General features: G+C 41.1%; 1 protein-coding gene across 1 annotated transcript; it reads right to left on the bottom strand.

Moving 5' to 3' along the window:
* Positions 1 to 395: 395 nt before the first annotated feature.
* SLC15A1 (solute carrier family 15 member 1) lies at positions 396 to 25,896 on the bottom strand. Its single transcript, XM_065642637.1, has 22 exons — positions 25,879 to 25,896; positions 22,306 to 22,390; positions 22,069 to 22,210; positions 19,437 to 19,556; positions 19,148 to 19,247; positions 18,819 to 18,909; positions 16,823 to 16,906; positions 15,601 to 15,683; positions 14,358 to 14,444; positions 13,244 to 13,333; positions 12,602 to 12,646; positions 12,469 to 12,501; positions 12,244 to 12,332; positions 10,914 to 10,995; positions 9,131 to 9,256; positions 7,625 to 7,774; positions 5,179 to 5,228; positions 4,452 to 4,559; positions 4,215 to 4,311; positions 3,625 to 3,771; positions 2,702 to 2,809; positions 396 to 1,392 (listed from the first exon to the last, which is right to left on the bottom strand). The coding sequence occupies exons 1-22, from the start codon at positions 25,894 to 25,896 to the stop codon at positions 1,204 to 1,206; spliced, it is 2,124 nt and encodes a 707-aa protein (XP_065498709.1). The 3' UTR covers positions 396 to 1,203.
* Positions 25,897 to 27,088: the final 1,192 nt, after the last annotated feature.

The raw sequence follows: 27,088 nt of genomic DNA, 5'->3' as shown, positions 1-27,088 counted from the left end.
CTCCAGCACCTCAAAACTGAACACAGGGTTCAAGGTGCAGCCTCACCAGTGCCGAGTAGATGGGAAGAGGCTCATGTGTCTGCAGTGCCAGCAACATGCACGCTGTTGGAATATGTGTCTGTGTGGTCCCTTGCAAATATCAAGCTGGACTTGCCGCAAAATACGATAATAGTATTGGGAGCCAGGTATCAAAGCAGCTGTAAGTCTGGCTAGGCTACTGGAGGGGCCAGGGAGCCCACGCCAGCTGCTAGAGAAAGTGTGGGATGTGGATCTAAACACAGGAATTCCCAAAATACACAGACCACTAGCACTCCGTAATATTGTCAGCAGAGCTACAGAATCTTGTTAAGCAGCAAAACTCAGTCTTCCCTACTGTAAATTTGATGGGTGTTACAGGTATATTAAGATACAGAAGACTGACACTGGTCCAGTAGCTTCAGATGATGGAGCACATGCAAAGAAACAGCAGAGAGGTGGTATCAAGTTTTGTTAACATGCAACTGTAAGTCATACTCTTATATCACTTGCATTCTTTTGTGACAAAAATTTTATCGCTGTTTTTCCAAACATTTGCCATTGTCTGTTTACCTGAGTGGACACCTCATTAACATATTTAATTAAAAACATAACAGTAGTTAAAGGGGCAGTTAACAGGCACATAAAGCATTATATGACAGTGAACATGGAGCATGGACAGCATTTTAGCCTGAGCAATGCCAGAGCTTTGCTCCCATTATCCATAAGGCAGTACAAAAGAATTTAAGGCACATGTAACCTGCTGCTTTCAAGTAACAGTGAGGCTAGAGGGGTCATGCAGACAGCTTGGCTCCAATTACTATTTCTTAGCAATACATGTTTCTTTCACAATATAAAATTGAAATGCAGTATAAAAATACATCTTTTCACAGGGTCTAATAGTGCCAAGTGCAATTTCAATATTTTAAATGCTATGATACTTAAGTTTGAGGTACATTAAGAGTGCAAATTGTGCTGGAGTTTCTTCAGGATATCACATTCAGCAGGAGAGAGACTTATCTTTCCCTCTTTCTTCCCAAGAGAGGCTGCATTTTTAAGTTAAAACAGTTTTTCTTAACCTCTCCCATGAGACATTTATCCTGAGGTATTACCGATACCCTGGTTCCTCTTACTGCAGGGATAGTTAATGGGATACCATAATTTACAAACACTGTTCAAATACACCTTTCACATCCGAGAGACAGTTTCACCCTCCTTTTCATAGGCATCTTGATCCTTTTTGCCTTGTTTCTTTTCTTCCTCATCGAGCTGGGCTTCAACCTCATTTGGATCAGTATAAGTATAAAAATAAGCCATGACAGCAAAAATAATGCAGACTGCCAACAGCAAGGCAGCAAACAGCACATACTCTGCCCACTGCAAAAAAAAAAAAAAAGTATCATGTATCCATCAATATTTGTTCCTTTTACCCTTTGCAAGAAATGTAGTTAATTCAGAATGTGAAAGTGAGCATACATAACAAGTATCATATGACTTAAAGGACTAAGTATTAGATGTATAGAATACATATTAAAGCAACTCAGAATTGAGGCCATTTCTGCAGTTCTGAAGAGACAAGATTTCTGTGAATGCTGAGAAGTTCTACAATACCCTTTTCCTGGATGCATGGGAATGGACCAAAAGACTGAAAAGGAAAAACTCAGCCCCTCCTTTTGGTCAGGTAATCTCATTTTAAACCAGGCTGGCAGTGATCTTGGCTTCCACTTGTCAGCAGTAAAATGTTTCTACTGACCACAAATCTGGGCAGAGAGCAAGACCAGGAACTCTAGTTTCAAAGTGCTACCCCTGCCTGAAAAGCCTCAACAGCTCCATTTCATGCCTTTTTTTTCTGGTTAATTAAGCTGAAACCAGGACTGCCAGACCTGTTTCAAAGACAGGCTCTTCCCTCTCTCAGATATCCCTTTTGAGTCATCAGGGAGTGCCACTAGTAGTCTGAGAAAGTCTTGTCCCAGTGCTCTTCAACAGGAGAACCACAGCTTCCATACCCCAAAGAATGAGGCTTGAAATCCGTGGAGCCAGAAGGAAGGATGTGACAATGCTGAGGTACGCAGGGGAAGGTTCATTAGCAGTGAACAGAATTTTGGTAGGTTTTAATCCCATTAGTCTAGAATTTCAGCCCAGAAGTTTACAGCCTTTCCACACCATGAGAAGCAATTTATTGTAGAGATACTAGAAACTGCTGCTTGCAAGAGAAGGAACCTGACAGAGCAAGAGTTAAGAGTGGCAAACAACAGATAAAAGTGGTAGAAACCTTTGTTGAGAAAGTATTTTTTAAAGCACTTCAAAGTTTCGTGTGTTTACACATACATACACACATATGTGGGGGAAGTGCTGGGGAAAAAGTCCAACAGAAACTTTAGAGGAAGCTCCAAGAGACAAGTTACCACCCTGTTGTCACAGCCTTCAAGATTAGTTTTAATCCAAATAGGTTATAAAGATTCATAACTGCATTACTTATATACTCTAATGAGATTATTCAGTCAAGCACTAGCTCTACAACTGCCTGGTACACTCTTTTAGCTAACAGTAACCTCACGTATACCAATTATGAATGCAAATCCAGCATAATACTGATGTTGAAAAGTGATGGTTGAGGATTATCAGCCGTGACTCCCCCTGGATTAGAGCTGCAATATAATAGCATGCTGATTGCTTATGTGCTTACCGGCTCACTGAGTTTGGATGCTCCAGCCACAATAAGGACGATTATGTTACCGACAGCCACAGTCAGCAGCCATCCTGCCTGCAGCACTGCCTTCATGTTGGATGGGGCCTACAGAATAGAAGTAAGACACTGAAGTTTTAGTCAGACACTGCTATCACTTAGTTTCTGATGTTTACTGCATTCTTTACATTATAACGAACGCTAATTCTCTGGGGGGAGAAGGATATGCATATATATTTTAATTAAAAATTGCTAGAGAACTAAACAGGCATGGAAAAGGCTTTGAAGAGGAAGAGATTACTAGGTACTATCTATAACACCTTTGACTTTGTACACACTGCATAACTAACAGGCACATTTTACATCTCAGGCACACATGGCACACACTAAATGAAGAAATTGAGTTCATCATAGTCTAGCAAGCCACATCTTAATGTTTCCATCACTGCAGTTTGTAGACTCAGAATTAAGGGAAGAAGTACACACAGCTAATAAACTGGAGCTGGAAGACAAAGGAATTAAGAGTGCATAATTAAATTGCTGCTAAAAGCCGTATGGAAGAAATTGGCGTGGAGATAAGGTGGCAGTGCTTGTTCATTTTATATTTGAGGACTCTCCAGTTTGGTTTTACAGCAGCAGGATAGTTCCACTTATTTTCAATGGAAAGTTACACATGAGGAGATTTGAGGACTGACAGTCAAATTTTCGAATTATGTAATTCATCTTAGCTTCATGGAAAAGACTGAATGCTGGTGAAACAAGGCCAACCTGTATCAGCCTATAGTCCTGCTAGAGAGCTCTGAAGGACATAATTGTTCAAACAAAGCAGGAATACAGAACCACCACTTCAAAACAACAAACAGAAAATCTTTCTTCGTACCAGGATTCTTAAAACAATGAGAGCTCTGAAGGGCAAAACCTACCTGTGAGTATGAAAACTCCAGCCCAGTGACAGAGAAGACTACTTCTGCACATGTAAGAAGAAAATACTGAGGGATCTGCCAAGCCATATGGACTGTATTGGGTGGGATATCTTCAGAATATACTACATCGAGTTCGTTTCCAGTACACTAGAAATTAAAATAGCACATTAGGAGCAGTGATGAAGAGTCTGCACACTAAAGGCACTCTAAACAGTCCTATATCCACTCTATAATCATCTATACACAAAGTTCTTGATAAATAAAAAATACTATATAAGAAGCACTGCATACCTAGCTATGAAGTAGTAGTTACTTTACAGCAGAATTCATGCAAATCATTAGTGTCTAAAATGGCTGAAGATTTAAGGCCATTAATGATGAACATGAATTCTTGCATTATGTTATCATCATACCCATCATTATTTTTATAGTTAACAATAGTTTTGTGTTCCGTTTAACATACCTGCATTGCATACCATATGTGCAATTAAGGGCAAGAGGGATAATTCTGCAAGTGTTTTTTTAATTAAAGAAAATACTGACATGAAAAGTAATTCTACACTGCCCATCCAACAGCACTGGCAACTCACCCCATTAATTACAATTGTATAGGCACTGCCAAATCCAAATTTGTTTGAAATAACTGAACAACTGTTTGAATTTATAGTAGCCATAATGTTATCTTTTCTGAAAGAAAAAAAAAAAAGAGCACAGTTCAGACCATAGGTATAGACATTTGTGTGTATTATATAAGAGAGTTCTATGTCCTTTTCCCAAGGAAAAGTACATCTTCAAGTGGTCAGATTAGGGTAAAGGAAAATGCTTACCTTCCTCCTGCAAAGAGGTTGTAATTACTGGCAGAAAGATTCGTCAGACTTCCAAAAAAAGTGTCACCCATAGTGACATTTATAGTATAAGGCAAGTTGTTTATGAACCTTTAAAATGCAAGAGTGATTAAATACTAAAAAAAAATATGCATAAGTCAAAGAATACAGGTTTTACTTGTAATAATATACCGGCAGCACGACAAGCATCAAGTCTTCCCCTTTCATTTTTGTCAGTTAACATTTTTGAAAGAACTCCAAATCTCTTTAAGTGTATCCAATGCAAAAAGCAAGCTAGACCCACATCAGCCTACAGGCTGCTTAGGAGAATGTCAAAAGCAAGCCACTACTACAACCACCACCAAATGCATCTGCAAATGGAAGATGTAGAGCAACAGCAGAGAAGCAGTAGGATACTTCTTACCCAAGATTAAAAAGGGGGTATAGACATGCAATCGGGCTGGTTGTCGATGAACAAAAAAGTCTAAACAATGCAGCAAAACATACACTTCCAATTTTAGCTGAATTATGCCCAAAGCAGATATGCAAGATAGCTTAGATGAGTTATACCCCACAAGTTCCTATACCCCTATACATCAAGTGAATTGTCCAGCAAGTGTAGAGGTCCTACAGTATAGAAAACCATGTTAAGCAAGAGGAGTCCTCTCAAGAGACAGACTGAAGAGACAGTCACACTACTGCTGAAACTTAGGAGCAAAACAAACTCTACCTGATGAGATTATTTCCTTCTTCTGGTTTCGATGTGACATTGTCATACAGCTGGTGGAAGAGACCATTATTAAGATACTTCATTGGTATCAGTGAACAACTTCACTGTGCACTATTACATCACAGTGAGAATTAACAGAGGCTTCAGAGCAAGACTCCAGACCTTCCCTTTTAGGATCCTACTAGGATACATATCTACTAGAAAATACTGTATGACCACACATTTAAGTTTTGGTGAAAGGGTAATTGTCAAGTTAAATACTAAGTTGGTTTTTTTTTTACCTTTTTTTTTTTTTTTAAAAAAAAAAAAAAAAAAAACCACAACAACAACAAAAAACCCAAAACAAACAAACCAACAAACCACACCACATCATAGGATGGATTGGATGTGAATAGACTGTTAAAGATCATCTTGTTCCAACCCCCCAGCCATGGGCAGGGACACCTTCCACTAGACCAGGTTGCTCAAAGCCCCATCCAAGCTGGCCTAAAACACTTCCAGGGATGGGGCATCCACAGCTTCTCTGGGCAGCCTGTTCCAGTGTCTCACCACCCTCATGTTGAAGAATTTATCCCTTATATCTAACCTAAATCTACCTTCTTTCAGTTTAAAGCCATTTCCCCTTGTCCTATCACCACACACCCTTGTAAAAAGTCCCTTTCCAGCCTTCCTGCAGGTCACCTTTAGGTACTGGAAGGTTTCTATAATGTCTCCCCAGAGCCTTCTCTTCTCCAGTCTGAAGAACCCCAACTCTCTGAGCCTGTCCTCATAGGAGAGATGCTCCAGCCCTTTGATTGTCTTCATGGCCCTTCTCTAGGCTTGCTTTAACAGGTCCATGTCCTTATGCAAGGAAGCTCAGAGCTGAACACAGTAATCCAAGCAGGATCTCACGAGAACAGAGCAGAGGGGAAGAACTACCTCCCTCAGCCTGCTGGCCACACTTATTATGCAGCCCAGGATATGCTTGGCCTTCTGGGCTGCAAGCACAAATTGCTGGCTTATGTCCAATTTTTCATCCACCAATATTCCCAAGTCCTTCACAAGGCTGTTCTTAATCCCTTCATTCCCCAGTCTATATTGATACTGGAGATTTCCCCAACCCATGTGCAGGACCTTGCACTTGGCCTTGTTGAGCTTCATGCGGTTCACATGATCCCACCTCTCAAGCCTGTCAAGTTCCCTATGGATGGCATCCTTTCCCTTCAGCGTATCAACCACATCACGCAGCTTGGTCTCATCGGCAAATTTGCTGAGGGTGCCCTCAGTCCTATTGTCCATGTTACCAAGAAAGATATTAAACAGCACCGATCCCAATACCAACCCCTGAGGAACACCACTTGTTGCCACTGTCACTGGTCTCCACTTGTAACTCTGAGTGCAACCATCCATCCAATTCCTTATCCACTAAGTGGTCCATCCCTCAAATCCACGTCTCCAATGTAGAGACAAGGCTGTCGTGCAGGACAGCATCAAATGCTTTGCACAAGTCCAGGTAGATGATGTCAGTTGCTCTTCTCTTATCCACCAGCACTGTAACTCTGTTGTAGAAAGCCACCACATTTGTCAGGCACAATTTGCCCTTAATGAAGCCATGTTTGTTGCCACCAGCAATCTCATTTTTCATGTACCTTGGCATAGTGTCCAGGAGGGTCTGCTCCATGACCTTGCTGGGCACAGAGGTGAGGCTGACTAGCCTGTAGTTCCCTGGGTCTTCCTTTTCCCCCTTTTTAAAAATGGGATTTACATTTCCCCTTTTCCAGTCAGTGGTAACTTCACCAGCCTGCCACAACTTGTCAAATATGATGGATAGTGGCTTAGCAACTTCATCTGCTACTTCCGTCAGGACCTGCAGGTGCATCTCATCAGGTCCCATGGACTTGTGCACCTTCAGGTTCCTTAGATGGTCTCCAACTTTATCCTCTACAGTGGGGGGTTCTTCATTCTCTCAATCCCTGCCTTTGCCGTCTGCAATAAGGTTGGTGTGGCTGGAGCACTTGCTGGTGAAGACTGAGTCAAAAAAGTCATTCAGTACCTTCTCCATATCCCAGGTAACCAGGTCTTATGTTTCTTTCCAGAGAGGGCCTACATTTTCCCTGCTCTTCCTTCTATCACCAACATATCTATAGAAGCTTTATCTTGTTGCCCTTGATATCTCTGGCCAGATTTAATTCTATTGGGACTTTAGCTTTCCTAACTTGATCCCCAGCTGCTTGGACAATTTCTCTATATTCCTCCCAGCCTACCTGCCCATACTTCCACGCTCCGTGGGCTTCCTGCCCTGCTCTCTACAGTTCACCAGTCCCACTGGTACTACAAAGAGTTGGAGAGACAGAAAACAAGACAACAGGAAAAAAAACAGCCTGGAGCATGTCCCCTCAGCTTCACACACTCCATGTACATAGTTGCCAAGACATTAATGTATATCTTGGGAATCAAGCAGGCTTACCCATACAGCAACGATGCCTGTCTCAGTATTTTTAATTCCAACAGTGTGACGCTGTCCCCCTGACAAGTTGACAGATTCCATTTTACTTTCATTTCCAGAAATTATGCTTAATGATTGCAGCTGAGAAGTCTCAAATGTCATGTAGTCCGTCTACAAAGACAAATGAATTACTAAGAATTTCCATGCAACGATGTATGTTATTTGTCTACACCTCTGAGGGAGTGGTATGGACCCTGGTGTGGGGATCACAAGTTTACACGTGTTACTTCTGAAGTGCCAGGCATTGCGAGTATCTCCTAACTTTCATTTTTGTTAGGTTTTCTATATCAAGCACTAATTTCATTTGATCATTCTTTTTTATTCATTTCTTTTGTTACACAAGCTTCAAAGTAACATGAGCTTCCCGCAAGCATTATGGAATAGCTGTTATTTTCCTGTGTATCTCCTGTTCCTGTTAAATCAGGCTTACCACCAAGTACAATTTTGTTTAGCTACAGAGGCAGAACTAGCATAACTTATGACATAGCATTTCCCAAATAGCAAGGCCTCCTAAAAGATGCAAATGCAAGCTGAATCTTTATGGTTTCAGCATAACAAGAGTGACTATTACCAGGACATGATTTAAATGTTCTAAATATATTTCATCAGCATAAAATACATAGAACATCAATAAACATGTTAATGTAGTACTAAAGTAACTCATTTTATGGGATTATAAAAAGGATTTTATAATCCAAGACATCTGGATTGTAAAATGTCTATGGCAGAGTGTGGAGCATTTTACATCCCTCATATTCACGTATGCATCATGTTTATATCAGTTGCACATCAGCATACAATTTTGGTGCCATTATCTTCTCACAGCTCAGTTTCCATGTGAGGCAAGTTTAGAGGAGGATGGAATAGGGTTTATCCTCTTACATGGAAAGAGGACTGCAGGCTGTCAGAGAACAGACTTCCTAACATTCATCATTAAAAATGTCCATCAAGCTCCACCACATTTTGGTGGCAATATGGTTATCAGGGTTGTGCTGTAATAGAAGCTGAAAAGGTCATTTGACAGCAAAATCTGATGTAGCCATGGAAAAAGCTCCCTGTTCAAGTAAGCGATCACTCACAGTAAGTACAGTGATTTACTAGAGTTGAATGGACTTTTTTTGAAGGGGTGTTCTTGCTGTTAAAAGAAATAATAATAATAATAATAATAATAATAATAATAATAAATCACACCTTTTTAGCAAGAGTGAAGTTTTCACTTAGTTCAAAATCACTATTAAGTTTCTTAAAAACAACTCTTGCCAAAACAAACTAGTATTACTTAGAATATTGAAATAGTTACTGTTTTTTCATTCACTGTGTTTTCAGTAACAATTCATGCCACAAAACAAAAAAAAAAAAATCTTTAAGATTAATAGAGAAAAAAAATATAGAAAATAATCAATTTTGAACCATTAGTTAAGAACCACTTAGTTAAGAACTCACTATTCCCCATCTCCCCTTACTTACATAATCCATAGATGTTAAATTCACAGTCTTCAGCTGAGGTTCAAACTGAACTGTCGCACGATCAGTTCCTAGATTTATTACTTTGATTTGGGATTGCCCAGCTGCAGGGAAAACCGGAAGAGTTTTCTGTAGGACAGAAAAAAAGTAATATCAGTGCCCTATCTTAAGTCATGATGGAAAAAAGTACTACAGTTACTGTGATTTTATCTCATGAGGAAGATTAGCATTTGCCTGATGATCTCTGAACGCCAGAGGGATGCAATGTTAATAATGGGATTTCGTTACTGGTCTCTTGATGTACATCCCACAAACACAGACCCATCTTAACCTTTCTGTAGGAGATTCTTGTGCAACAGTCTGGGAAGTAACCAGCTTTGATGAATCTTCTGCTCAATGCCAGTAAGTGTGTGTGCACAGCTCTGGCCTTCTGAACAGGGCATTCAGGGACACAGCCTGGATGTGTTTGTACCAGCTGAAGGCCAGATCCTTTGCTTTCAACTTCAAGAGGCAGCAGTTTTATTAATATAAACCTCATTTCGCTGCCATACCCAGGCATTAAGGAGTGTGGCCAGCAGGTCGAGGGAGGTGACTCTGCCCCTCTGCTCCGCTCTGGTGAGACCCCACCTGGAGTCCTGTGTCCAGCTCTGGAGCCCTCAGCACAGGAAAGACATGGACCTGTTGGAGAGGGGCCAGAGGAGGCCACAGAAATGATCAGAGGGCTGGGACAGCTCTGCTGTGAGGACAGGCTGAGAGAGTTGGGGTTGTTCAGCCTGGAGAAGAGACGGCTCCGGGGAGACCTTATTGCGGCCTTTCAGTACTTAAAAGGGGCCTGTTAGAAAGATGGGGACAGACTTTTTAACAGGGCCTGTTGCGATAGGACAAGAGGCAACGGGTTTAAACTAAAAGAGGTAGATTTAAACCAGGAAGGAAGGAATAAATTTTTTACAATGAGGGTGGTGAAACACTGGGGCAAGTTACCCAGAGAGGTGGTAGATGCCCCATCCCTGGAGACATTCCAGGCCAGGCTGGACGGGGCTCTGAGCAACCTGATCTAGTTGAAGATGTCCCTGCTCATTGCAGGGGGATTGGACTAGATGACCTTTGAAGGTGCCTTCCAACCTAAACTATTCTATGATTAAGGAGAGAAGTCCTCATTCCTAACTAAAATTAGAGTTGAACATTTCACTTTGATAGTGCATGAAGCCAGGCAGGCACCTCTGGATAGCTATTCAGCTCCTGGGATGCAATAGATCACCTCCCAGAGGTGTTGACTCCTCAGCGACAAGGGAAACCTACATCTAGTTCAAGCATGACACCTCCCTTTGGACAAGGAAAGAGAGGTATGATGAATCCTGCCTTAACCAGGTGTCATCTTTGCTCATACTGTGGTGTTGCTTTCCAGACTGTGGCCTGTCACACTTCACTTCCAGTCTAAATATCAGAAGAGATCAGAGATAGAAAGCAGCTCCCTGGTAGGCCAAACAAACCTCTGTTTTTAACTGAGATTAAAAGCTAAAGACCTGAGGTTGCCTTGAATGTGTGATTTATGTTAAAGGCAGATGAGATATTTTTACAGGGTGGTGTTCATTGCTAGTTAATTTTATTAATGTATATTGCAATAGTGCAATCAGCATAGTATTTTTCCCTCCCTCCACTTCTGTGCTCATATGCTTTGTTCCAAATTTAGGAGTCTTGACTCATTTTCACCTTAAACACGCTTTGTTCTATATTAATAACTAAGTATTAATAGTATTAATAAATATTTGCGTGTGGCTGAACTTACATCTATTTGCACTTGCAAAAGGGCAGCAGCAACAAAAGCCAAAGACGCAAGGAGCATACCAACAGTCATCTTCCGCAGGGGCCTAGTACAGCAACAAAACACACATGTGAGTTGGAAGACACATGAATTCAAAACTTCAGCTGTTAGTTGTTTTCTTTCCACAGTGGGAAACTCAAATGGCTACAACTCACACATTATCAACATCTGAAGGGCTGATGTTGTTATAGAAAGTGTTCTGCTAAACTAGGTGTGCCTCCATTCATATTTACACTATTGGGAAACATATCTTTCCTGCAGCATCTTAATAATCTGTTACTCTGCATCTGCTAGGCTCAAACATTGAAAAAAACATCATTATTAGGTTTCTGAACAAGTTTGATGTGCAGGAAGAAAAAAAATAAACCAAATAGAAACAAACAAACCAACCCAACCAACCAAACAAAACCCACAACCACAATCCACTGTGGCTGTTAAATTTAAAAACAATGAAGAGACAAGAAGTTATGCCTTTTAAAAAAGGGTAACAACTTGTGTCTATATTACTATGTCTAAATCAAAATAATATTGCACAAAAAAAGGTCAGAAAACTATGTTGAACTAGTAGACATCTCTACTGACATACAGGTAATCTGTAAGGGTAAATTTAAGGTAGTTATTTTATTTAGGGCATCATTTGTCAGATGTAGAGTGTCCACAAATGGATGATAGTGTTTCCAGCGCAGCACATGCTCCCAGTTTTTCGTAATTAGATGGAAAACCGGCATTACATCTTGGCCCTATAGAAGTTTAAGAACTGTATTCTTTTCAGGGTCTCCAACTTGGAAGTGCTAACCACTTTGTTATCCACATTAAAAATAACATGCAATGTCCTCTGAAGCTACACCTAGGATTATCCAGTGAGCCAGACTCCTCACTTGGACTGAAGAGGAAACATCTCTTATCTCAGGTAGTTTTAAGACCAAAACATGACACATGCTATGGATGTATGTTGTATTTCTATTTATACTTTGGGAGGGAGAGGGGCTAGACATAGAGGAAGTGTAAAACAATAAACAGCATCTCTCCTGCAACCAAAAGATTTCACCCTTAACTGGAAAATATTGTTACTTTACTGTTAGTTCCTTTTCCTCTACTCTGTGGTGCCTGTACATACCACTTACAGTATTTTTTTTTAAATTTTAATTTCTTAAAGATGTTAACCCCATTTTAAAAGCACTATTATTTTCTCCTTAGCTGAATGCCTGCTTTTGTTATATTATGTCTGGAAGAGCAGTTTAAAGAAACCACTAAAATGAGCCTCTGTTGAAGTCAGGCAAGTACATCAACTTACGTAAAATTGATCTTGCATTTCTTGATTAAAGGATAAATCACAGCATCTACAACTGGGACCATTATAATAATCAGGATTGGATTCACAGTCTGTTGAAGATGAACATAAGAAGGGAAAAAAAATTAAGTCTTTTTCAAAGTCATTTTTTTAAATTAATGGCACTTGAGAGATATTTATATAATCTTTGGAAAGTACTTAAAATTGGCAGACAGGAGATAACTGTACCTGCATTTGGTCCGGCTGGATCTGAATAGCTCCCTGTTAAAATAAAAATAAATAGGTTTTAGTATTATGACAAATAAAACTGATCTGAAAAGTAAATGTTCATTAAGAAAAAAAGCAATAAAAAGTAACCTACAAAATTCCCATCCATAGTTGTGGCTTGCAGTGTCCATCTTGACCCCTTAACAAAAGAAGAGAAAGTTAAATGCCACAGTAAATCAGTCTTCCAAAGTTCATCTTCAATTGTTTTCATAAGTGTTGAGAAAGACGTGCCTGCTTTCATGAGTCCTGAGCACTCAGTCCAAGTAAAGAGGCATTATAGGCTTATACAAATGCTTGAAGGTGTGAAGTATTTATAACAAGTTCGAGTGACTAAGCAAACTGGCATCCGAGCTCATTTCAGCCCTGATTCTCCAGAGCATTTACACTAGGACTCTACATTGCATCTCACAACTGAGAGTTGCAGAAGAGTTAGAACTAAGAAAGCTTTAAACTGCTGTTTCATCCTCCAAGTCCTGGCAGATACAAGATTTGGAGAGGCCTTAGTCACTGAATTGGTCCTGAGCATGTCCAGATAAACTGGCTTCCCCCCATTTGCAGAACATCCCATACTACCATGACTTGGAAAAACTACCCCTTCACATCAGAATCAGATTAATGAGTTTTCTTAGAATTATTTTACACCCTTCCATAGGTGCCTTTTATGTCTGGTGACCTGAGAGTACAGGGAGTGACATGGTATAGCTATAATTGCCGAGCCAAACAATTTCTACTTTACCTGCTGGTCAAAAAGCGCCCAGAACATGGGGAGAGGGATGTAAAGGAAAAGCACCTTCAACACCATTTTAGTTTGAACAATCAGTCGTTTCTGCAGCAAATGAGAATTACAGAAGAGAAATTAGTCAAAAAAAAAAAAAAAGAGACACATCTACAGGCTGCTATTTGCAGCACAGCAACAGGTAAAGACGCATCACTTAATGTTTACCCACGTCCTGAACTTTGTGTGTTGTAGACACTTCACTGAATTCTGTTAAAAAGCACAAGGTCTGGCCTGTGGGAAGGGCCGCCGGTTAAAGGTGACATTGGTATCAGGGAAACTTGCACCTCTTGGCATGTATACTGCTGGCAGCATGAGATTCAGCACCTTAGTGCTGCTTTATTTTTCTAGGAAGAAGGCATTTGAACAACAGGTGACTGAGGAATGCATTTCACACACAAAAAATACATACAGGCGAAGGAAAATAAAGGTAAGAGGCTAAGGTTTTTGCTGCCATTGATGGCACAGCAGGGTGGATATGAGGTAGGGGACATGGCTGGGGACACAAGCCTTTCAGAGTTATGGTAAGAAGCTTGTACTGAGGCCAGGAGTACGCGGTGTTTATCCACATAAGCTGAAATTCTTAAGCATAATTCTGTAGTTTGATCCTCAGACAAGTGTTAAGGCCCTGGGCATTAACCATGCCAGTCAACACCATGTCCATTTTCCCCTTCTGCAGTCATTAAACCAGCATATTTCTGTTTGAAGTTGATTCTGAAGCTGGTTTACTGGGAGAAACAAGAAGCCAAAAGGCATAATGCTGGCTATTTTATACTAATTCTAAAACTAAGTGCTTGTATTTGTTCAACAAGTGAAAGAGTCTTTTCTTTATCTCCCTTGAATTTCCCCAGGAAACCTATGATGACACAGAGCATCAGCTCAGACACAGCTCTGCTTTCTCCCACAGGAGTTGGGGTGGTAACCTGCAGTCCCAGAGGAGCACTGAGGTTTGGCCAGACCATTAGCTTCTAAGTGACTGAGAGGCCCAAAACTATTTACCCAGCACTTGAGGCAATGGATCAGAGCAGACAGAAGCTGATGGTTAGGGATGTCACAGCACAGGAGTCATACTTACGTCATACTTCTCACTCGCCCAGTCTAGCCAGTGCTCTCTCTTGGGGAACTCCTTGCTGCGATGCCGAAACCGGTTTTTGATGGCAAACTGAGAGGGAAAAGAATTAAGTTTAATGGCATTAACAAATATTTGTAACACTGTAAGCTGTTTCGTCATTAAAGGTGACACTCCTGCTTTAGAGGTTGCTAAAGGTGACTTAAGTTAACCGCTCAAGGCATCTAAAGGAATATTGCATGTAAGGCCCCACAGTGCATATCCAGCTGAGTGTCCACCTGGGATTGGGTGAACCAAACAGCTCAGAGTAGTCTCTCTCAGTGTGGCTTGCTGTTGGGAACTTGAAGACCTGCCTGCTTCAGACTAACTTACGTACAACAATAAAAAGAAGAATGTCATAAGCACAGGTTTTCAGAGCTGAATGGCTATAAGAGTGTATTTCACTATGAGAAACTGCATCTCGTAGATATTCCTCATACCCTGACACTGAATATACATCAATGCAGTCCTGAAGAACTCCCAAGACTTTCTGCATAGAGTAACATGCAAGGCTGAGCTGGGCCTTATGCAAAGCACTTTAAGTGATGGCCAAAGTCACCTATAGGGATTTGGTTTTGACAGTGCTCACAAGACAAGCAAAGATCTGGGCTATAACAAGCTGACAGGTCTACATGGAGAATGAAAAAGCCCATAAATGAAAAAAAATCTCCTGATCTCAAAGTTGAGAAGACGCTGCCATGTTGGGACATTCAGCGCTATTCACACAGATTTAGCTCCTTTTCTTGCAGGCTTGCACTGACATGTAACCCCTCTGACCTCCCTAATACAGTGGGGATCAAGATACCTCTTCAGTTTAAACAACAATAATAAGCAATGCATTTTTTGCTGACAAGAGATACTAGTAGCTCTGCTCTTGACTCAGGTCAATGCATGTTTGTCTCTTCCTGCAGGGCTGCATAAAGGTGTACAAATGAGGAAGGAATGATTCCCAGGAGTTGGGATAAGCTTTTGCACATCATTGACACCTTGCTTTGTTTCCTTTGTGTATAAATTCAGTATAAACCAAGATATAGATAAATAAAAAGGCAGCCTGTAAATCTGGAGGTGTCAGTAAGAAGCCTTCTGTAAGAAAAAAAAATTAAAAACCTTCTAAAGTTCTCGTAATATGACAGATTTCTGATTTAGGCAAGTACACTGAACAGTTTTAAAAATTGCTGTAAGGGTTTTTGGTAATAAAAATAATACTTACCCCAATGCATTTGAAAACTTTAATCATTATATTGCCTTGAGGTCGAACTTTCTTGTACATCTTGCTCCCGATTATGAACACGACTACAATACACAAATGGAAAGCAACTCAGGATTAATAGGAAATCATGGCAAGTAATTTGGCATGGAAACCATAACAGTCAAGGAGTTTTGTCAGGGTAGAAATAACCCTCAAAGGGAACAATGAATGTGCCTACTGGCACGTTATTATACAGTAAGAGAAATCAAATTAGTATCAGCAGATTGCTATACTTAAGGCAAAGGACTAAATCTGGAAACTCGTCAGTAGGACATGAGCTTAACTGAGGGATGGTCCAAACAAGGACCACTGAGGACCTCGGCTCTGGCCTTCCTGTACCAGATTAAGACTGCTTCATGGGCTCCTTTGCAGGATTCCAGGACGCTGCAGCTCACATCACGCGGGGACACGTGAGGCTCTGCCTGAACTGCGGGACTCGCCGAGGTGTCCTCAGCTTCCACACCCAGGCACGTTCCCCAGCCTCGCCTTCCCACGTGCAGGGCAGGACACAGGCAAACCCCACAGCCACTGTCTCCTCTGGGTTGGGTGTACGGGTAAGATGAGTCACTAGTAGCTGGACGCCCATCCTGGGTGGGCTTCTGATCAGGACTATGAGAAACCAGAGCCACAGTGGGTATGTGGTACATACTGACACCCCCCGGTTTGTTGGTCTTCGTGGTGCAACAGAAAGGCTCAGGGAGTGACGCAGAGCACAGCTAGTAAAAACGTAGGTGTCTGAGAAATCCTGACAGACCAGTATGGCACTTCTCCAGGGGCAATTACCTTATACAGTTTGCTATCCTGGACTATAGATAGTTTCCAAAGCCCTCATTTTCTCAGAGTTCTCACACCACATTCAAAAAGATCTTAATTATAAACCCCAGTAGTCCAAGAAATAAAGACAGTAAGTTAGATGATATACAGAATTCAATGGTATATTTGCACCTCTCCCCACCCCCAGTCTCTACTTGTAAATCAGACTCTTCTGTAAAAGCAAGTGCTTCAGGTTAATCCCACCTGCCCGCCTGCCCAAGAAAAAAGTTTAAGTCAAAAATTGCAGAAAAAATCCAGTATTGGTAGAGGTTGAAACCTGGAGATTTCTACCTCTTCCTCATTATTTGAGATCATTATCATCTAATGGCACCTATAACTGAAGTAGCAAGACAGAAACAGTTCCACTTACCCAAGGAGACGGCCATGAGGGCAGCAGGAACCCCAAAAGCTAGTGGGTAACATCGCTGTTTGCTGTGAATGCCACACTCTTGAGCTGAAGTACAAAGCAACATTAGATAAAAGTCCCAGTCAGTGCTGCCAGTATTTTACATAATGTTTCTGTTCTTTGTATTCCTTGTTGACTAGAGGAAAAAAAAAATCTGTTGGAAGTTATTGAGAGAGCAGATGATAGTTATCCAACTTACCTTTCATTACTGAAAGGGGGAATTGCATATTTTTCAAAAATTTAAAAAAAAAAAATTCAGAGGATGGTGGAGGTGGAAGGCACCTCTGGAGGTCATCTGGACCAACCCCACTGCTCAAGCAGGGCCACTCAGAGCCAGCTGGCCCAGGACCATGTCCAGACAGATTTTGAGTATCTCTAAAGATGGAGATAAAACCTCCCTGGGCAACCTGTGCCAGTGCTTGGTCACACCTACAGAGAAAGTGTTTCCTGATGTCCAGAGGGAACCTCCTGTGTTTCAGGTTGGTGTCCCTGGGCACTGAGCAGAGCCTGGCTCCCTCCTCTTTGCACCCCCCCTTTAGGTATTTATATGCATTGATGAGATCCCCCTGAGCCTTCTCTGCTCCAGGCTGAACAGTCCCAGCTCTCTCAACCTCTCTTTACATGAGGTTTACATTCAGTTTTACACTGAGGAAAGAAGAATCCTGCTAGAATGCTCAAATGGATGATCTCGGTGTAAAAGGAACTAGATTACAAAAGTTGTGTGCCAAGTCCATAAACCAAGATATAAGTAACATAAGTGCATCTTGTTAAAGAAGCTAGGAAGCAAAAAACTCCAATAGTAGCCAGTGATTTCACCTTATAAACTTCATGCATGCATCCTGAAATGATGCTCAGAGTGTGGACATAGCTACTAACAGTGAAAAGTGAAAGACTAAACAAAATTATTACCTTTTTTCACCATACCTCTTCTAACAGGAGAATTAGAAAGTTTGATTTGGAAAATATATATATGTATTAGCTTGCAGCTAATGAATGTTTTGATTTAGTTGTACTAGCCATTTAATTAAATCTTTGCAGGATGTAGTGGTATCACTTTCCTCAACTGAATTTGTTCTTTTTTTCCAAGGTAGTTTTCACCCTGTATCAGCATGGAAGTGAAATGCATGTTGTGCCTTGGACATATCTCCTTCCATTTTGGGAGAGGATAGAATTTGCATTAAGCAAACATCTAAAATGCTTCTACACAGTCTGTTCTAGTCAAGAATTCCAAAAGCCAGAATTTCAGCTCAATGCTTTAAGGTTATTCCAGAACTCACATGCTGTTTTATTTCTTTTGAGGAAAACAGCCTTCCTGCAACTCCCACCAAGCACATCCATGCAGCACCATCTGTGTAAGCTTGCTATGAAAATCCATACACATATGGATCAGTGAATTGTTGGCTTTTTGTTTAGGATCACACTATTCATTGTAAACAGAAGAGAAAACAGCTTTCTCCTTTGACAACTAAAAATAAAATCTGCTTTGTCACGTGGATAAATGTGTTTGCACGTGCACAGATGCTTCTGTACTTTGCATGGACACACTTCAGAATAGTCACCACTTTCAGACTAAAGGGCTATTTCACCCCTTTCCTTCCCACCAAAGAGTATAACTCTTTCTTGTGTGATGGTTTTAAAGGCATTGGAAGAGGTGCCATATTTGTGTCTCCATGGAATTAAAACCTGGGTCAAGCACAAAAGTTGATGGCTTCAGTGTGTTTCTTTAGAATCAGAAGTACTGGATCTGAAGGCAATTCAGATCTCAAATTGGCTTGGTTTTGACCTGCGAAAACCTGGATGACATACAAAAAAACCACTTGAAAACTATTTGCCAGCTAACTCCATGTGATGTCAAAGAACAGAGGGAGCCAAACTGTTAATTTAAACCTATCTGAACCACAATGCAACACTCATCCTTTATTGATGCTTAAATATTTTATAAAGAAATGTGTGGCCTTACCTCTGAGAATTGGGGTAATTATAGTAGACAGGAGACTTCCAGCATTAATGGACAAATAAAAGATGGAAAAGAATCTACTTCTTTGTTTTTCCTACAGTAAAAACAAAAAAGATGTTTAGAAAGGCTTAGCCAGAACCACGTTATCAGCCCAGATTGAACTATCAGCGGCTCTGTTTGCACCATTCAAGACAAAATTTCTCTATAGCTCCTTCTTCAGCTGCTCAGGAAACACTGCAGTAACGCACACATCTAAATATGTATATTATTAGAGTATTACAGTAGTCAAACATTAGTATATGTATGATTTAAAATCTGTAAGACATTGTTACCTGATCATCTTCAAACTGATCTCCACCAAATGCTGACACACAGGGTTTGATCCCACCGGTACCAAGTGCAATGAGGATCAAACCAATCATGGACAGAGCGCTGGGTCAAAGTAGAAAAAACAAAAAGGGTGGGAAAAGAAAATAAAAGAAAAATCACTTTACTTTCTTACTTAAAGCATACGTAAGAAACTGATTACAAGACAGTTGAAATTCAAGTAACATAAATTTAAGGCATAAGTTGTCCACTCTTCATCAACTTAGAAAAAAACCCATCTAGAAGGCAACTCACACATGCACTGATAAGTTATCAGGAGAGCCATCATAGTTGTGATCTGTCAGTTCATTTATGGAGCTCACAGACATGACTGCCTGCCCAATCGTGTAGACAATGGACAGGTAGACAATGGTCCTGTTGTGAACAGAGAAGATACATTTTTAGATATGTTAGCACAATTACACACCTATACATACATACACAGATAATGCAGACTTTTGCTCATATCAAAGATGCTTAGTAAATAAGTATGATTAACAGATAAGACAAGTTAAAGACTGAACTTATCACAAGCTACTGTAAAAAAAATCTGCCCACATACCTCTGTCACAGTATTTCTATTCTGTTGGGGTTTTGTTGTTGTTGTTTTGGGGTTTTTTTTTGTTTATTTGGGATTTTGGGGGGGTTTTGTTGTTGTCGTTTGGGTTTGTTGTTGTTGTTGTTTTAATCATTATTATTTTAGCTAGCCTTGTTTAATTAAGCAAGGCAAGATAAGAAATGGATTCTGTAGATATCACCAGGTCACGGCAGATTTTAAATATCTTCAGTGGTTGCCTTTTTAATATCCAACTTGAGAATGCCATTATCATATTTGATATATGGTAGAGTTCAAATGGACTACCCTACAATACTGAAGTATGCATTTACACTGATTTTAATACTATTAAAATATTCTGTATGTTCTTTTCTATTTTAGCTGCAAGGAGGAGGAAAAGAAAATATTTATTAACAAACATGCAAACTCCCCCAGAAACACCATTGCAAACAACTCAGTTGCAAGTTTACCAACATCTTTAAACTCAGAGTGGAGTTGGAAATATCATGCCTTTAGGGTCCAATTCCTCTTTCCTGTATGGAAGAACATTCTAACTTTTTGGGAACTTAAGTACATGACTATAGTTTAACCCATGTTCATCTGCTTCCTTTGTTGAGGCTCCATTCAATAGGCACAGAGCCAGGTCTCCGGTTTGGTGGAAAAGGAGGAGAAATAGGTTGCAACGATGTGAAATTATTTGAAACTCCACTTTGCAGCAGAAGCAGTCCCAAACCCAGCGAAGGGTGAGGCTCAGGGACCTAGGACAACCTGGATCTGTTTGAGGAAGGCAAGAGGTCCTCACAGCAGGCTTAGAGCATCCTGATATAAGAGGGGCAGAGGAAGCATTGCTCACTCCATTGACCAAGTTCTTCTCACCTTAGAACAAGGGTTTTCTAACTTTAAAATGTTCTTCCCTGTAGCTGGGTAAAAAGCTATGCGAGGTGGGGAACAGTGAATCTGCTATTTATTAGCTAAAATATTTTTAAAATTATTATTATTATTTTTAAATAGCACTTCCATACAGTTACCTTAGTTGCTTAACAACTTGGGAGAAAGTTTCCATTGGAAGTTAAACCCGAGCTGACCAGGAGACAAACTCCTGCTTTTTATTTGTGAGGCTCATAAGCATGTTGTGAAGACAACACTTACATATTTGACGCTGCAGAGATTAAGAAAATAATTGTGATTTCTGTACTGTTTTCCCCAAGAACTTTACACCTAAAAATACGTGAGCAGGTCCCAGCCTGCTCCTTGGCAGACATTGCACGAAGTACGTGGACTGTGGAAGTACTCTCCTGTAAGAGCGCTTAACAGTGCTCATAGATTCTTTTAAAACAAATTATTGTTTAAGCCTTCCTCATGGCACCTTGCTGAATTTTATGACATCTGTACATTAAACCCAGCTTTTTTTTTTTTTTTTCCAAAACCACTTTATTTTTTTTCTTGTCAAGCTTAAAATTCCAGTTTTGACAGTGGTTGCAGCTCTGGTCTCCTAGAGATTGTCAAAACAGTGGAAGAAGATGGTGTAGCCTCCAGCCAACCAACCGCACAACCAGCTTCATCTCTAATCTCTGGGAGACCTTTGACAAGTCAGCTAGCATTCCTGACTCATAGCCCTCCATAAAATCTTTATGGTGCTTTTTTCTGGCAAAGTAAACACTATTAGAGTCACAACCTCAAAGGAGAGTGAGATCAGGCTGTTGGCAATAATTTGGTTACATTTCAAAGCACTTTATTCAGTGGTACTTTTCTGAGCAACTAGCACACAGATAAAAACCCAGAATTCATACTTTTTTTTTAAAAAAAAAAAAAAAAGAAATAGACTTGCAACTCAGTAAAACCTCCCACTGAGATGTCAAGTCAATACTGAAATCACAGAATATTTTGGCATATATATTGTAAGCCTCAGTTAATACCAAATAACACAGTATTTTGCTCTTTCATTGGCTACCTGCAATAGGTAAATATTCAATCCGATGTAATTATAACCCTCAGTATCTACTTATTTTCAGAGCTTGGTGAATACTTCCCCTACTTTAGCTTACATTTTGTCCAGATGAGAGAAAAAACATGCAGCATGCTTCGAAAGCAAGCTACTACCCTTTACTGATTAGCAGAACCGTAACATTTGTTAACTTGTAGTGCAGTTTCAGGTCTGAGCAAAATCACTTAAAACCTCAAGCTTTGGAGAAAACACATAAACAATCCTGGAGTATCCAACACCGTCTCTGAAACTGATTTTCTGAGCTGCTGCATTAGGAAATGGTTTAAGTAACACTGATCTCAGGTGAGGTTCTACGATTTTGGGTTGGTTTCTGAGGAAGCACTCACTTAAACTTTCCCAGCCAAGAGTCCGCAATGAGCGCTCCAAGGATTGGTGTCAAGTAGCACAGAGCAACGAACGTGTGGTAGATGGCTGTAGACAAGTTGTCATTCCATTGCAGGAAATATTTGAAATACAAAACGAGCACAGCTGCAGGAAGAAGAACAAAACAATAGGTTACAAACCAAAAGTCAGGGCTGGGTAAGTAATGGTCAGCGTGAGGAGGTACAGGACATGGGACATACCTCGCATGCCATAGTAGGAGAACCGCTCGCAGAACTCATTGACAACGATGAAGAAGATGCTCAAGGGGTAGCCAAAGCAGCTTGACTGGAGGCAAAAGACAAACAGCGTGAGCCCAGACAGAGCTGTGCAACATAGAGCAACATCACTCACTGCAATGCACAGGTTGAGCAAGCTCCCTACAGGCTCAGCAGGAGCAGGTAGGTACTCAAGGGTTAGGAGGCTGCAGGAGCTTCTGCAGAACAATGCTGGTTTACTTGAACTGAGAGTCAATTCTCACTTGACCCTCTTGCCCCCAGAGCTTTACAGACTTCTCATCTGCCCTTTGCAGATCTTTGGCAATGCTATATTTGCCCTTTGGGCACTATTCTATTCACATTAGAAGTCTTGAGCATCCAACCCTTGAAGTAATCCTGACTGGTATCCAAAAATGCAAAAAGCCAACGTTCTTGAAAAAAAATCAAAACCCAAAGCCGACAAAAAGTCCAGCACACCGAAGTTAGAAGCTGGATCTACTTTTAAACGCCTCCAATTAAGACAAATAAACATTTAAACATTTTATTCAAACAAATCTCTTGGGGAACCTCCCTATTCTTAGAAAAACCCTGCTTGATGAAGAATCCTTCCTTTCTTCAGACTTGCTGAATGAGCAGACTTTTCTCCTAACCTAAAATGGCATGGCACTAATTGGCAGATTTACTGAGCCTTCACCTGCTGCAATAGGCTTCTCCACAGTCACCATCACACAGCTTGTGACATGGCTCTTGTCATTGCGACAAAGAGAAAAAGCACAAATCAGGTACAAATCCGGCATAATCAGTAGAATTGGAAAATTAATTTCTGATCACCTACTTTTCCTAGTGGATGAATACATGATATAATTTCTATTAATACTACTAGGAATTCAAGTTGAACATAATTATCCCTTTTTACCTTTTTAGGGATTTAATTCTGCAAGTTGCAAAAAAAATAGATTTTTTTTTTATAAGCCTCAGAACATCCCCAAATTAAAACAGTTACAAAACTTAAGCATGGAAAACAAAAAAATGGCACTGGTTGTCTTCATGTTGTGAAGGTTTATGAATCAAACCAATCCATATTTCATGTGAAACAGAAGAAAGGTAACTCTGCAGATCAAAAGGAAAGAAACTTTATGTGGGAAACTTCTGCCTGACATGAGTAAATTGGACAGCCCATGTCTCCAGCAAAAACTCTGGAGAAAGCCTTAATGAGCAATGCAACACTTTGAGACTCGTCTGTTACAAGCTTTTTGTGAATAATGCAAGGGAAATGGAAATAAGAGAGTGGTGGGAGTATTTGCCAACTTAGTCCGACTTGGGCACGCACATGTGCAAGCAGCCTGAACAGCACTGATCTTTGTTATCAGCTGAACCAGGCATATAGTGTGCATGTCACCATAGTTTGATAAGCAGGCTTCACTGAAAGAATCTGACTTCGGCAGAGGCAAGCGCCAGGTGGGAGTCATCTAGCTTTAGAGCGACAGAAACTAGAGGCCTAAATAGAAGCTTGTTACTTGAGTTATCACATCCTCCATGGGCAGAAAGAGGTGCCTCCAAAGGAAGACCATTCACAGGTATCCCCAAATTAGGTAAAATTCACTTGAAGGTGCCTACTTCTCCCAGCTGAAGGCAGCAGGAGCTCTGCATGACTAGCCCTACCTTGGACACAGCTTTTGGTAGACTAGAATTCATAAAGAATGCCACCCAGCCCTGTCTATCAATAAGACACACAAACATTTGTGCAGCTGTTTTCTGCCAGCGTTATTTGGTATAACCTGCTGGAGAGGAGAGGATGTCCCCATCTGAAGCGCTAGATGGCCTTCCCCATGTCTGGCCTGCCTGCAGGAAGAAAAGGGACAGTGCAGTCGTGGCAAGACCCATCCCTTCCAGAAGGTCACAAAACCTCACTAAAACCTTTTTGTCCTTCTTGGAGTTCTCAAACCTCCCTCCCCAGCACTAGGCTGACACACTGCCTGATAGCTTATTGCTTCAGCGGTGTCATGCCCTGATCCGGGGAGGTAACAAACTTCCACAGAAGCTGGGTTTGGCTTAAGTCGCTAGCACTTCGGTGCCTGGCAGAGATGTCCTGCATTCACATGCCAGCACGGCCACCACAGGTGGGTTTTTACCAGCTGCCCCTGAGCTGATGGAGACGTGCATGTCACAGCCATGGCTCAGCATGAACACAGGCACGCAGGAGAAAGCTACAGGGTCTTTCCCAAGGTAACAGACCTTCGGTTTTTCCAAGGTGATACAAACGAGAAGAGAATACACAGTTACGCCTTGATACTATACAACCTATACTGTTGTTTTGCACTATACTGTCTTCTTAAACCTCTGGTGCATGATACATGTGCATGCATACACATTTACTGAAACATCTCCTTTTGTGATCCCTATAGGCCAGAAAGCACTGGATCCACCACTGAAGAGGTAACCTGAAGGTTATGTTTCATAATGCTCTCTGTAACCAGCCCCAGGGATGCCGGGCACAGGTCTGATACCGTCACACCGCACAGCTTTCTGTGACTTTGGCCGCTGAGGAAGCCACTGAGCTGTGAGAAACCTGTGGGGAAAGTCTGCAGAGTAAAACCTCGTGAGATAAGAAAAGCAAAGGCAGAGATAGGGTTGCTGAGATAGGTGTCATTAACGGTTTAAAGATTCAAGAGGAAGAACTAACACTGCAAGGTAAAACATTCCGAAGGAAGAGTTGGCAACTCAGCCACATGGAGGATGGGCTCCAGGGACCCTTCTCCTCCCAACCCATGTCTGCTCAGTCAGCAAAGGCTCTTCAGATATATTATCTGGGTGGTGAGCACACTAACACTACCTGGGATTTAATAAGCTACCAGGCTGCTTTGCGTGCGTTGGCCAGTAACTCATTATTTTATACTTTTTTAATGTGTTTATAGGATGATTTTTTTTGTGCACTGCTAAAGTTACCTGAACAATGTAACCTAAAGAGAATCAGTATAGCAAATTTTTATAAGAGAAAACAGTACTTACCGACTTGCCTTTACTTTTTGCAGCTGCAGAGGGAAAAAATAAACAAAACACAAGTTAGTGGAAACTACTAAGCAACATTCCTTTAAAACCACTGGAAGACACTGGAAAAATTCGGCTCGAAACAAATCATGACAAAGACAGTATTGTTCAAGGTAAGTATATTTTTCAATTTGTTAAACGGGACTTTTCATGGTGCAAGGAGGTTATTAGGAAAACCTTCACTTGATATCCTTTTGTCTTCCAGGCTATGCACAGACTCACATACACTCCCAGGGAAAAATCAAAAAGGACTGACTAGACAAAGCATCCCATCCTACCGTGACTGCTCACCACACACCACTCAAGGTGGTGGCAGACCACCCTACCGCCCACAGAAGGTGAATCCTTTTTCAATTCACTCTCAGGGATGTTACCTTAAAGGCAAGTCAAGAGTAAGGAATTGACTCAAGATGCCTTGCCAGAGGTGAATGTCAGGTCCTGAAAATGGGCAAACTTCCCATAGCTCAGACTTAACAAGGTTTGACTACATGGCCCAACAGATTGATCCACGTTAGCAGACACTCCCATAACCTGGAGATTTAACCTAGGAAGCCCTGGAAGCACAGGAGGAGTCCACCTGAGGTCAGCAAGAGCAGATGGCTGCTCGCAGCCCTGAAGTCAATTCCAGCTGCTCACAGCAGGTTCACTACCCCGGTAGCCCTCCAAGCAGTGTCCTGCAGGGCTTGCTTGGCTCAGGGGACAGGCTTGAAGGCTGAGCTTGCACCATTGCAGATAAAGGCCCCGTGCCCACAGAGTGGATGTCAGCATTTCCCATAAAGCCACATGAGCAAGTTCATTATCATTAAGATAAGACCAAGTACAAGATGTGAACTTTGAAATCCCTGCTTGCAAATGAAATGTGCCTATAATAGATCTCTATAAGAAAAATGTTTAGCAAGACCATTGTTTAGTCCATAGTTCACAACAGATGAAAAGAGCTGACAGCAACACTATGGTGTTTGACAATACTAAACAAAGCCACTTGCAAAAATGATTAAAACAAGTTAATCTGATTTTTCAGTGCCATGGACAACTACCTTCGCAATATTGACAGAAGCAGTATTATGTGGGTAATTCAAGAATATATTTTCCTAAAAAGCAAGTAACATCCAGAAAGCGCTAACACACCAATTTCAGGGCACATGCAGATACCCCAGTCATTAAAGTTGCTGGTAATTTCCCTTACACAACTCATGTGAACAGAAAAACCAAGGCATTAGCAATAGAGACTATCTTTATAACAACTCCTTGATTATTTCCACTTGCTGGCCTTTCCGGCACACATGCCTCATACTGCCAGTTTTTCATGACACAGGGAATATCAGTTTGAGCAGCTCACTCCTGCCTGTTAGCTAAGCCTTGGGGGGAGGGAGGGGGAAAAAAAAGAAAAATCAAGAAACCTGTAGTTGGTTGGTGGTGTTTTTTCCCATCCCCTTCCCACTTATCTCTGTCTCTCTCCTTTCCAGAATGTAGAAGTATTACCTCTTGAAGAAACCCTACACAGAGGACGCTGCAGAGGCATTTTTTCCCAGACAGCATAGACTGACTTCAGTGTTTAAGAAATTACATTTATTTCTCAACCATTTTGACTTTTGCCCTCTATTCTCCTTTCAAATATTTAAACTTTAAACTACTGATGGCATTAAAGACAACATCCTAGAGGCACCTAAACTGTCTGAGGAACTCCACTATGGGGCAGCTTCAGGGTTAGACCTACCAA

Source organism: Caloenas nicobarica, chromosome 1 (assembly GCF_036013445.1).
Source record: "Caloenas nicobarica isolate bCalNic1 chromosome 1, bCalNic1.hap1, whole genome shotgun sequence".
Taxonomy (NCBI): Eukaryota; Metazoa; Chordata; class Aves; order Columbiformes; family Columbidae; genus Caloenas; species Caloenas nicobarica.
The sequence above is the reverse complement of the archived record's forward strand: the minus strand, read 5'-3'. Positions and strand labels throughout refer to the sequence as shown.